A 13,645-nucleotide genomic window follows, 5' to 3' on the forward strand; every position below is an offset into this window, starting at 1 on the left:
AGCAGGAAAATCGACGTTTCGGGCCTGATGAAGAGCTTTTGCCCAAAACGTCGATTTTCCTGCTCCTCAGATGCTGCCTGACCTGCTGTGCTTTTCCAGCACCACCCTGAGAAGGATTTGGGCCAAGACAGGGAAATGGGGTTCGCATAGATGGATATTTTGGCCGGCGTGGACCGTTTGGGCCAAAGGGCCTGTCTCTGTGCTGTCGGACTCTATGACTCACAACATTAGCACATATATTGTTATCACTAAAAATGATCTTTATACTTACCTGTGTCATTTGATCATCTTCTACACTTGATTCACAGGCAGGTAATACTGCTTCCAGAACGTGAAGAGCAAGTAGCCTTGTTCTCAGGTTTCCAACCAGTGGTACACCTGCCCAACAAAATACGACACAATCTGCTAGATTATTCCTATAGAGCATAATCATTAGCTATCCTTGAGGAAAAACATCAATCAGCAAGAGGAATAGGAGATTGAAACCAAAAGACCTATGGGTGCTATAAATCAGAAATAAAAAAGAAATTGCTGGAAAAGCTCAGCAACATCTGTGAAGAGAAATCAAAGTTAACTTTTCAGGTCTGGTGACCCTTCCTCAGAACCCATATCATTTATGTTTGTTTGGAAAAAGACAAAGATAGTCTACAAAAAAAAGGGTTTGGATTGGGGGAAGGCAGATTTTATTAAAATAAGGCAAGATCTGGCCAAATTATACTTGGAAACAGCTGCTTGTAGCTAGATCAACAGCAGAACAGTGGGAGGTACTTAAAAAGGAATTGGGAAGAGAACATGCTCAACATGTTCACTTTAGGGTGATGTATAGAAGCAACAAGGCCAGAGAAGCATGGTTGTCTTGGAATATCCAAGGTTGGAAAAAAGGAAAGAAGGAGCACATGACAGGTACATCGGGAGCAAAACAATGGAGGCCGAAGAGAAGTGATTAGATTAGATTAGTTACAGTGTGGAAACAGGCCCTTCGGCCCAACAAGTCCACACCGACCCATCGAAGCACAAGTCACCGAGACCCATTCCCCTACATGTACCCCTTCACCTAACACTACGGGCAATTTAGCATGGCCAATTCCCCTAACCTGTGGAGGAAACCGGAGCATCTGGAGGAAAACCACGCAGACAATGTACAAACTCCACACAGACAGTCGCCTGAGGCGGGAATTGAACCCGGGTCTCCGGTGCTGAGGCAGCAGTGCTAACCACTGTGCCACCGTGTCGGAGGACATTTAAGAAAACAGTTAGCAGAGCAAAGAGGGGGCATGAGAAACAATACTTCATCCTCACTAACACTCAACACTGGAGCCCCTCAGAGGTGCGTACTCAGCCCCCTACCGTACTCACAACATACCATGACTGCGTTGCCAAATACCAGACTAATGCCATTTACAAGTTTGCTGACGACACCACCATTCTCGGTCAATAGACAACAGACAACAGGTGGAGGAGTAGGCCATTCTGCCCTTCGAGCCTGCACCACCATTCAATATGATCATGGTTGATCATCCTTAATCAGTATCCTGTTCCTGCCTTATCTCCATAACCCTTGATTCCACTATCCTTGTGAGCTCTATCCAACTCTTTCTTAAAAGAATCCAGAGACTGGGCCTCCATTGCCCTCTGGGGCAGAGCATTCCACACAGCCACCACTCGCTGGGTGAAGAAGTTTCTCCTCATCTCTGTCCTAAATGGTCTACCCCATATTTTTAAGCTGTGTCCTCTGGTTCATGACTCACCCATCAGCGGAAACATGTTTCCTGCCTCCAGGGTGTCCAATCCTTTAATAATCTTATATGTCTCAATCAGGTCCCCTCTCAGTCTTCGAAACTCAAAGGTATACAAGCCCAGTCGCTCCAGTCTTTCAGCGTAAGGTAGTCCTGCCATTCCAGGAATTGACCTCGTGAACCTACGCTGCACTCCCTCAACAGCCAGAATGTCTTTCCTCAAATCTGGAGGCCAGAACTGCACTCAATATTCCAGGTGTGGTCTCACCAGGGCCCTGCACAGCTGCAGAAGAACCTCTTTGCTTCTATACTCAATCCCTCTTGTTATGAAGGCCAGCATGCTATTAGCCTTCTTCAGTAGCTGCTGTACCTGCATGCTTACCTTCACTGACTGGTACTCTCATTGTACTGCCCCTTTACCTAAATTGATTCTATTTAGGTAGTAATCTGTCTTCCTGTTCTTGCCACCAAACTGGATAACCATACATTTAGCCACATTAAACTGCATCTGCCATGCATCTGACCATTCACCTAACCTGTCCAGGTCACCCTGTAATCTCCTAACATCCTCATCACATTTCACCCTGTCACCCAGCTTAGTATCATCAGCAAATTTGCCATCTTCTATATCATTAATATATATTGTAAAAAACTGCGGTCCCAGCACTGATCTCTGCGGTACCCCACTGGTCACTGCCTGCCATTCCAAATGGAGCCATTTATCACTACTCTTTGTTTCCTGTCAGCCAACCAACTTTCAATCTAAGTTAGTACTTTGCTCCCAATACCATGCGCCCTAAGTTTGCTCACTAACCTCCTATGTGGGACTTAATCAAAAGCTTTCTGAAAGTCCAGGTACACTACATCTACTGGATTTCCCTTGTCCATCTTCAGAGTTACATCCTCGAAAAAATTCCAGAAGATTAGTCAAGCATGATTTCCCCTTCATAAATCCATGCTGACTCTGACCTATCCTGTTACTACTATCCAGATGTGTCGTAATTACATCTTTTATAATAGACTCCAGCATCTTTCCCACCACTGAGATCAGACTAACTGGTCTATAATTTCCTGCTTTTTCTCTCCCACCTTTCTTAAAAAGTGATAGAACATTGGCCACCCTCCAATCCACAGGAAGTGATCCAGAATCTATCGAACTCTGGAAAATAATCACCAACGCGTCCACGATTTCTCGAGCCACCTCCTTCAGTACCCTGTGATGTAGACCATCAGGCCCTGGGGACTTATCAACCTTCAGACCTAACAGTCTCTCCAACACTAATTCCTGGCAAATATAAATTCCCTTCAGTTCAGGACCTTCAGCCACTGTTGCCTCAGATGGTCGAATCTCAAATGGAGACGGAGCAGACTACAGAGGGGAAGTGGAATGCCTGGGAAAATGGTGCACTGAGAACAACCTAGCTTTCAATGCCAGCAAAACCAAGGAACTCATTATTGACTTTCGGTAGAATGTTACTCATGCCCCTACACATTAATAGGACAGAGGTGGAACTAGTGGAGAGTGTCAAGCTCCTTGGAGTGATCATCAACAACAAGCTTTCTTGGACTCTTCATGTGGATGCACTAGTTACAAAGGCCCAACAACATCTCTTCTTCCTCAGGCAGCTGAGAAAATTTGGCAGGATGGCGAATACCCTTGCCAACGTTTATAGGTGTGCCATCGAGAGCATTCTGTCTGGATGTACCACTCCCTGGTATGGCAAATGAAACATTCAAGATTGGAATCAGTTACAGGGAGTGGTGAACACGGCCCGGAAAATCACGAAGGCCAACCTCTCATCTATAGAATCCATCTACCTAGCCCCTGGTCAAGGAAAGGTTGCCAGCATTCTGAAAGATCCATCCCATGCTGGCAATGTTTTTCTACAACCTCTGCCATCGGGGAGAAGGTACAGAAGCCTGAACACACGCATCAGCCAATTTCAAAACAATTTCTACCCTACTGTTGAGAGTACTGAATGGACTCTCAAACTCTTAACATTCGCCTGTACACGTGTTTTTGTTTTTGCCACTGTTTACTTATTATTTACTTATCTATGCCAGTTAACTATTTAATCTGCCTGTACTGCTTGCAAGACAAAGCTTTTAACTGTGCCTCTGTACACATGACAATAAATTCAATTCAATGTATATAAATGAATTAAATGAGAATTCAGAAGGCATGGGTAGTAAGATTTGTGGAAAAGTGGACAGCGAAGGTTATCTCAGAATCCATGAGATATAACCCTGCTAAACTGTCTTCCATGAGGAACCTTGTTGCACACCTTACTTAAGTCCATATAGATCATGTCCACCACTCTGCCATCATCAATCCTCTTCGTTACTTCTTCATAAAACTCAGTCAAGTTAGTGGGACATGATTTCCCACATACAAAGCCATACTGACTATACCTAATCAGTCGGAGAAGTGGCAGATGGAGTTTAATTTAGATAAATGTGAGGGGCTGCATTTTGGGAAAGCAAATCTTAGCAGGACTTATACACTTAATGGTAAGTTCCTGGGGAGCTTTGCTGAACAAAGAGACCTTGGAGTGCAGGTTCATAGCTCCTTGAAAGTGGAGTAGCAGGTAGATAGGATAGTGAAGAAGGTATTTGGTATGCTTTCCTTTATTGGTCAGAGTACTGAGTACAGTAGTTGGGAGGTCATGTTGTGGCTGTACAGGACATTGTATAGGCCACTTTTGGAATACTGTATGCAATTTTAATCTCTTTCCTATCGGAGAGATGTTGTGAAACTTGAAAGGGTTCAGAAATGATTTATAAGGATGTGGCCAGGGTCGGAGGATTTGAGCTATAGGGAAAAGTTGAATAGGCTGGGGCGTCGGAGGCTGAGCTCTATAAAATCATGAGGGGCATGGATAGGGCAAAGAGACAATGCCTCTTCTCTGGGGTGGGGAAATCCAGAATTAGAGGGCATAGGTTTAGGGTGCGGGGAAAGATATAAAAGAGACCGAAGAGGCAACTTTTTCATGCAGAGGGTGGTACGTGTATAGACTGAGTTGCTAGAGGAAGTGGTGGAGGCTAGTACGAATGCAGCATTTAAAAGGCATTTGGATGGGTATATGAATAGGAAGAGTTTGGAGGGGCTACACTGGGTTGAAATACCTGGTCAGCATGGACGAGATGGACCACAGGGTTGTTTCCGTGCTGTACATCTCGAATACTCTAATTTGACAACTGCAGAGAAAACTAGACAGAGCAAAACAGAGCAACCAGTCCAGAAACCTCCCAAAATCACTCTGCTCCTGTCAAAAATCAATTCTCTCCTTTTATTTTCTTCAGAATCAATATTTCCTCTGGCTAATTGGTTAACACCAGATCAGCATCTAACCAGCTGCGAACCCTAAGCATAATAATCACTCAGTGCTGATTTTCTTTTACAGTGTTCTTAGATGAGTCATTAAGTTGCAGTACTTCCCAGGCCAGTCCCAAACATTTAAAATCTACTTTTATTCTCTTCTCCTTTAAAACAAGCAGCTGTTCAAAGTTTAATTCCCAATTTCAACTCTCAGACTGCAACATTATGCAACTCCACAACCGTAACTAATATTCATGAAATGCACATCTTCAATAACTTTTAACCATCTTAAAGAGCCTCTGGCCCCTCAGTAAAAGTATCTTACCTCTCCGAAAGGGCATCTTCCCCAAAGGTGTTTTGGGAACAGATCTAAATGGACACCCTACCTCTCCAAAAGGGTACCTTAGCTATCCAAACAAATCCAAAGTTCAGAACCGATCTTACGTGGTCTAATCTGCATATTTTGGGTTTCAGCTACTTCACCTAAAAGACAGCTGAAAATGTAAATGGCTAGTTACTTCTGTGAATGCCAAATGCATTATTCAAAGCCACCTCTGCGAAAATGGGAAGTGTTGAGTTTGGGGCGGTGCTTTCACGCCAGTTTTCCCCATGTTTGCCACCATTGAGTGGCTCTCTATTCTGGCAAACATCTGGGCCCTAATATCTGCATAAGCAGTTTGGAGGTATTTTAAGAGACTTCTGTAAATTATCTTGGAATGATTTATTGTATGAAGTGTGCTATTCAAAGTTGTTGGTATTATTCAGGTGGTGAATATTTGGATTAGGATAGTTAGGTGGTTGTTTTTGACCAGTGCAGATTCGATCAGCTTGTTCAAAGCTGTAGATCTGTATGACTGACTCCATGACTGGCTTTCAGAAAATAATCAAAACTCTTTTTGAGAGTATGTGAATAAAGTCAGAGTTTAAAAAAATCACCACCTTGTGGCAGAATGGTTGATAATAAAAATATTTAAAACTTAAAATGGCTTCAAGTTTGTGGCCATTACCATCTTCCTGAATGCAGCATTATTCATACATTGTATCTGCACATACTCTGCATGTGGATTTATAATCAAAACCCAGCCTGACATTGAAAAATATACTCATGAGAATTGATGATGCAATGATAATGATTCAAAACATTTTTCTTGAGAAACAGAAAATGGTTTTGTGACACTGATAATTTTATACACAAATTTTGCCAAATCACTAGATGTCAATTTATATCAATATGCCCAGTGTGACATTCCTGATGTTTTGGGACAAGTTACAGAATTAGCTTGATATGCTTATGTACCCCAATCTGAAACTGAAGTTCCAATCTTAAAGTTCTCTGAACAAATTGTAATTAAATTCAGAGTCCATGTGTTTATTTTGTGGCAATTTGACTTTCTAACTGGAGAGACAGTTCCCACTACAGTACTGTGCACATTGTATTTGTAATACTCCCATAATTCGGTATCAGCCAATTTACAGTTTCTTGAAAAAAGACATTTCTTAAAGAATTCAAACTGAAAATTGAAATTTATACACCATTTATGAAGCATCATTTTATAAAGCAGCTACAATTACCTGTATTCTTAGAGAATAGGGAACACTTTAGACTATTTCCTAAATGTCCCAACCACATTATCAGACCAGATTGCCCACATACAATACCATGGAAGCTACTTTGCATTAAGGATTAATTAATTTTGCAGGAGAAGTTCCATACCAGAAAAATATTTTTGTGCAGCAATGTTAAGCAGCACTTCGGTCCATTTAGGTGATGCCATTTTTGACTGAATAGCTTTTGAGGAAACAACTCTCCGCAGAAAAACAAGAAAATCTCCCAACTGCAGATCTGCTGTATGCTGTTTTCGTAGAATAGCTGTAGAACAAAAACAGTGCAAGAAGATGTCAATCACATAACACAATATCAAGAAATGACTGAGCAACATTCTTGATCTGGCAATCAGATTTATTTGATATGGAGGAATGGCACTGAAATAAGATAGCAGTAAATAGCTCTACTGCATGATTACTAGTAACCTTGGCATTGAGATATCTTGTGCTCTGATTTTTAGGAATTAATTTAGTTACTTTTATTAATATTCTCCTATACTTATACATGTACAAAATTGAATGCTAAAAGTGATTAAGAACATATCTGTAATATTTGCACCACATTTGTAAACATTGTTATCACACAGTCACAACTCATTTGTGACTTAATTGAAAGGAAGAGAAATTCAACACTATAGATGCAAGGCTTACTCAGAATCCACAATATTCATCAAATCTATTTTACTAATTTCAAGGAATCTGGAATATTTCACTGGTTTTAAGGAACCTCAGCAATTTTCTTTATTTTACTCTCAAGCAAACAAGAACCCCTGAGAACCGATATTTACAGAAAAGAAGTGGGTGGCAGACTGCAGTCTGACAGTCATTTCATTGTAAGTGGGAATTTTAACCATGCACTCCCTATTCATTCTTGGGAGTTTTACCAACTCCTGATATGATCCTAAATAAATATAAAAGAGTTAGCTGACATGGTGAAAATCAAGAAATTAGTTCATTTAAGGACAGTGTCTGAAAGTTTCACTGGAGTAGAGAGAGAAAAAAAAAATCACAAAATAAGATTACATTCAATTCCAGTGATGAAGTGCTGCACACCACAAACCTTTTGTTTGGAGTTTCTCATGCTTCAACCACAGGTGCAAATCCTGCAGCTACAAAAACATCCTCAACTTTAAAACACAACGCAGAATGATCTTTTTCAAATATTGTCCCAATACCTTTCAAATCTTTGGTATCTTCAGTCTCACCAATCTCATCTGATTTGTTTTTTCCACCCCCATGCAAAGGAACCAGGCGTACTCCAGCCTGAGAGAGTAGGTTTTTCAGCTGACTGCAGAGCAGGTCTAAGAGAGACTGAACCACCTTAGGACTAAGTTTGTCTGCATAGGTTCTATGGAACAAGAATAAAGTACACATATCTGATATGTTAAAGATATTGTGGTTTTAATTTGGTAACAGCACTGTTCAATGCAATAATTTGCATGCTATCAGAACACTGAATTTAATACACATTCAAAGCTGAATTTTCAGAGTTTGATACAACAGACTGATTTGATTAGGGCATGTGGGAAAAACAGAAATGGCTGGAGAAATGCAGCAGGACTGGTAGCATCGAAAAATGGGTATTAATATTGAGGAAGAGTTGGGTGCGGGTGAAGATGAGGGAAGAGCTTAGTGTGAGAGAGAGAGCATTAACACGCACAAAAGACAGGATAGGTAAGAGCACAAGACAGTGCGCAAGTGCACATGAGAGCGTAGGCAGGGGCATGGGGGTCAGACAGGGAGGGAGAGGGAGCAGGCACGTGCCAGAGAGACGCGCCACAAAGGAGGTAAGGGGAGTAGGTGGACTGATGACATGTGCACAACGGAGAGGCAGAGAGAGAGAACATGGACCCACGTGCCGAGGAGGGGAAGGGGAACGAGGGCTCGCGCGCTGAGGAGGGAAGAAAGGAGGGAATGGGAGCCCGCGCGCGGAGGAGAGGGGACTAGGGCCCGCGCACGGAGTAGGTGGGGGGAGGGAATGAGGGCCCACACGTGGAGGAGGGGAGAAGAAGCGAGGCCCGCGCGCGGAGGAGGGGAGAGGGAACGAGGGCCCGCGCGCGGAGGAGGGGAGAGGGAATGAGGACCAGCGCGTGGACGAGGGGAGAGGGAATGAGGACCAGCGCGTGGACGAGGGGAGAGGGAAGCAAGATACTTTTCTGAATGGTGGGTTGTGGCTCGTGGTGTTCCACAGGGATCAGTGCTAGGACCTCTGCTGTTTGTGGTCATAACGATTTGGAGGAAAACAAAACTGATTTAAATCGTAAGTTTGAGGAATTATACAAACATTGGTGGAATTGTGGGTAGTGAGGACAACAGTCCGAGGATACAGCAGGATATAGATCAGTTGGAGCCAAATGTAAGGTGACGCATTTTGAAAGATCAAATACAAGTGAAATTATTCAATGAGTGGCAGAACCCTTCGGGGTTTGATATGCAATTGGCTCTGGCTCTGCAGATCCACAGACCACTGAAGGTGGCAGTGCCGGTAGATAAGATAGTAAATAAAACTTATGGCATGCTTGCCTTCATTGGAAGGGGCATGGAGTGTAAAAATAGGCAGTTTATGCTGCAGCTTTACAGAACTTTAGTAACGCCACACTTGCAATACTGCATACAGTTCTGGTCATCATATTACCAGTGTGATAAGGATGCCTTCGATTGGGTACAGAAAAGATTTACCAAATGTGCCTGGTATGGGGGATTTTAGCTATGAAGAAAGTTGGGATAAACTGGTTTGTTTTCACTGGAACGCAGGAGGTTGAGGGGTGTACCGATATAAGTTTATAAGTTTGTCAATGGCATGGATTGAATATGAAGTATGGGGCTTTTTCCCAGGGTGGAGCAGCCAGTTACTAAGGGACACAGGTTCGAGGTAGGGTTGGTGGGGTGGGGGTGGGGTGGCGGCAGTTAACAGAGATCTGCGAGACATGTTTTTCACACAAAAGATGATGAGTGCCTGGTCCTTGCTGCCAGAGGCAGGGAGCGGCCACAATAGCAGCGTTAAAGAAGCACCTGGAGAAATTCATGAATAGGGAGTAGAAGGATCCTGTAAGTGAAGATAGTTTTAGTAAGGAAGGGCAAAATGTGTCACGGCAGGATCGGAAAGCTGAATGCCTATTCTTGTGCTTGTTCCTCTTTGTCTTTTTTTTCACAAAATGTGAGAATTTCATTAGGAATTTCGTGGCTTTAATTAACTTGAAAAGCAAGCCAATTGATAGCATTTTAGTTCTCATCTGCAACACAATCATTACTTATGTGACAGAAAACTTAAACTTTTGCTTACCCTGTGGTGATGGCAAGTATCTGAAGCAATCTAGTGCTGGCAACCTTCAAAGCTGTGCTCAGCTGTGAAACACCTGGTTTTTGTATCAATTGCAGTGGCTGCCCCAGCATAGTGTCAGTACCACACAACTGGGATAGTACATTCAACAAACCACTAGAGATTGCCAAAGACACATCCACTGGCTGGTAACGCACACTAAGGGCGAATACTGTGACCAACAAGAGACGTTGCTGGGCTCCTGTAAACAGGAATAAAATCAATATTTATCTGCAACAATACCTCTAGATTTTATAATGTGTGATAGACAATGACTAAAATATTACATACATTTTACATGTTTCAAACATAGGTTGCATTGTCATCCAGTATAAAAATAATGTAAAGTACTTAATTTAGCACTGGTGATGATCACATGGCAAGTCAAGATCAAGAAGAGGTTTCAGATAAGAACAGGTTTCAGGAGACGCGCAGAGTATCGTAAAATTGAACCAAAGAGTACGGAACTATTTCAGTAACTAATTTAAAAACATAAACAATATGTGCAATGCAATCATCTGACTCATCTGTTTCTCTTTCTGTCCTTACTTTGGTTAAAGTTTTAGCTTTATCTGCTATTAAGTGGCTCTCATTATTACACTATAAATAGGCAGGAGGCTGGAAGAATAAAGCAAGCCAAGCAGCATTAGGGGTGGAGATGCTGATATTTCAGGTGGAACCCTTCTTGTGGCAATGGAGAAGGCCAAGGATGGTCATGTTGGAAAGGGAGTAGTTGGGGGAATTAAAATAGGCGGTCACTGGGAGGTCATTGTGGGCCCAGTTGTGATGCTCGGTGAACAGTTCCCTAACTTTATACCAAGTCTCCCTGATGTAGAGTAGACCACATCGGTAGCAACTGATGCAGTAAACTAGATTGGAGGAGAGGCAGGTGGAACGGGGATTGGAGGTGGTGCGGCAGAGGGCTGCCTGGGTGACAGAGGGAGGAAAAGCATATTGTTCGAAATAGGTGGACATTTGGGATGCTCGAGATCAGAATGTCTCCTTGTCTGAGCAGATGCAGCAGAGGTGGAAGAATTGTGAGAATGGGATAGAATTCTGGCAGGATACTGGGTGGGAGGAGGTGTAGTGGAGGTAGTTATGGGAGTCTGTGGACTTGTAGTAAATGTTGATCTGGAGACTGTCGACAGAGATGGAGATGGTGAGGTCCAGAAAGGGGAGGGAGGTGTCCGAGATGGCCCAGGTAAATTTGAGGGTGGAGTGGAAGTCAGTGAACTTCTCCAGTTCAGCCTGGGTGCAGGACGCTGCACCAATGCAGTCATCGATGTAATGGTGGAAAAGTTGGAGCACAGTGCCTGTGTAGGTACTGAAGAGGGACAGTTTGATATACCCTAAAAAAGAGGCAAGCGTAGTTGGGGTCCATCCATCATGGCTACCCCCTTGATTTGGAGGAAATAGTAGGAGTTAAAAGTTGTTGAGAGTGAGGACCAGTTCGGGGAGGCGGAGGAGGACTGGATGGGTCTGTTGGAGAGGAAGAAGCAGAGGGTCTGGAGTCCATTCCTGTGGAGTATGGATGTGCACAAGGACTGCACATCAATCGCGAAGGTAAAGTGCTGGGGGCCGGGGAACTGGAAATTGCTGAAGAGGTGGACAGTATGGTTGGTGTCACGAATGGGAAATGCCTGAACTAAGGGGAAGAGGATAGAGTCATGATAGAACGAGATGAGTTTGATGGGGCAGGAGTATGCCGAGATGATGGGTCGGCCAGGATAGTTGGGCTTGTGAGTCTTGGGAAGCAGGTAGAACTGGCCGCTGTGGAGGTGGGGACTATGAGTTTGAAGGCAGAAGAGGGAGATCATCAGAGGCAATGAGGGCATGGGCAGTGCAGATGATTTTGGCCTGATGGGTTACAGTGGGGTTGTGGTTAATGGGGAGGTAGGACATGGTGTCGGAGAGGTGGCGTTCGGCTTCTGCAACATAGAGGTACATTGTCCAGACTAACACTCGCCTTTGTCAGCGGGTTTGATGGGTGAAGCGGGAGTTCTTGCAGAATGAGTGGAGTGCTGCATGTTCGGAGAGGTTGAGGTTAGAGTCGGTGGGGAGGGTGGAGAAACTGAGATGGCCAATGTCATAATGGCAGTTTGCAATGAAGAGGTGTAGGGCGGGTGGGGTGACCAAGTGGAGGAGTGGGAAGTGGGAAGAGGAGTCCCCGGAGGGAGGTTAGGAATTTTTGTCCAAGAAGACACAGAGGCAGAGGTGGCAGAGGAACAGCTGCACATTGTGGTGGATCTGGAATTTGTTGAGGTGGAGGTGGAGGGGGAGGGGTATGAATGTGAGCCCTTTGGACGGGGGTGGTGGGGGGGATAGTGAATACGTCCTGAAGAAGTGTTACACCCAGAACATCGACTTTTCCATCTCCATGTTGCCTGGCTTGCTGTGTTCTTCCAGCCTCCTGTCTGTCTATTTTGGATTCCAGCAGCTGAAGTTCTTTTGTCTCTAACCTCAATATTACACCAGTCAATACTGTATATTGCTTTCTCTAGATTCCTAAATTGAACATGGTGAGCAAAGTATGTTACTTGTCCAGAATGGAACACCCATCTGGTTCAAGTCAGATCACTATTAACCTCAAAAGGCCAATTAATGAGCTCAATCATCCTTGGGGAGGCACTTTAAAAATCTATAAACCATCATGCACAAATTCTGAAGAATCACTGAAAAGACATTTGGTATAAAAGTGGAGCCGAACTAGGCAATATGAGGGATTAGAGAAACTAAGCCAGGGGTAAAAAACCTCCCAAATGAAAGCAATTGAGATGAAAGGTGCATAGCAAAGAGGGAAGACAACAAATTATAATTTAAAATATATAAGTCTACAATTGGGGTCACAGAGTGGTTCAGACAAATGGCCAAACGTTTGTCAGAGTTACAACAATAAGTGGAGTTGATCCCATGAGCTACTCAAAATTCAGCTAAAAAAGACGACTGGTCAATGAAGAGGTGACTGTACTTAAAAAAAAAAGCACTGTATTGGAGAAAATGTTGTGTTCTTGTGAAGGGTGTGGTTGGAGCCTTGGGCAATAGCATGGAGGAGGCAAATAGAAAGTTTGATATGGACAAGGGAAAAACAGGCACAAAAAGGAAATAGCTTTATGGAGTGAATGTGCCTTCAGAAATGGAAGAGGGAAAGGAAGAAAGAGATTGTAATGTGCGGTAGGTGATGAGATGATGGAAACAAGCTAGCAAACAGGATGTTGATGGGATGGTGATCATTAACAAAAAAATGGTTCAATCATTGTTTGGTGTGGAGGGGGGAAGCGAATAGCTAAAGCATACAAACAATGTTATTGCGATCAAGTGCTCGAACACCAGACAAGAAGCAAAGGGGAAAAAAGGCATGCACATCACAAACTTTGACATTTATATATATATATATATTTTTTCTCTCTTCTTCATTTTGATCTATCACTTAAAGTCCTATTCACTTCCAAGTTTTAGTCTCATTTAAAGGTTCCACTATAATAATATTAATACATATTTTCCCTTTAGGAATGCAGAGCTGTGTTGTATTTCATGAATATGTTCACACATAAAAGAACAATCCTCAGAAAATAATTTCTCAATACTCTGTTCATGATCTGTACTGTAGTATCAAGAAATGTTTAATGAATCACACCCTTTGATTTCAATTCACATCTCTGAATCGAA

The 13,645-nt window shown here is 43.1% G+C and overlaps 1 protein-coding gene across 1 annotated transcript in view; it reads right to left on the reverse strand.

Annotated features, from left to right (window-relative positions):
* Positions 1–13,645, reverse strand: part of herc1 (HECT and RLD domain containing E3 ubiquitin protein ligase family member 1) — a 445,291-nt gene that overhangs the window by 255,928 nt on the left and 175,718 nt on the right. The window contains exons 29-32 of the mRNA XM_060853924.1: positions 9,944–10,181; positions 7,836–8,008; positions 6,770–6,925; positions 272–378 (exon numbers count right to left, since the gene is read on the reverse strand). Coding sequence (XP_060709907.1) covers positions 272–378; positions 6,770–6,925; positions 7,836–8,008; positions 9,944–10,181 — 674 coding nt within the window. The remainder of the gene's footprint in view (positions 1–271; positions 379–6,769; positions 6,926–7,835; positions 8,009–9,943; positions 10,182–13,645) is intronic.

The sequence above is a fragment of the Hemiscyllium ocellatum genome, chromosome 42 (assembly GCF_020745735.1).
Source record: "Hemiscyllium ocellatum isolate sHemOce1 chromosome 42, sHemOce1.pat.X.cur, whole genome shotgun sequence".
Lineage (NCBI taxonomy): Eukaryota > Metazoa > Chordata > Chondrichthyes > Orectolobiformes > Hemiscylliidae > Hemiscyllium > Hemiscyllium ocellatum.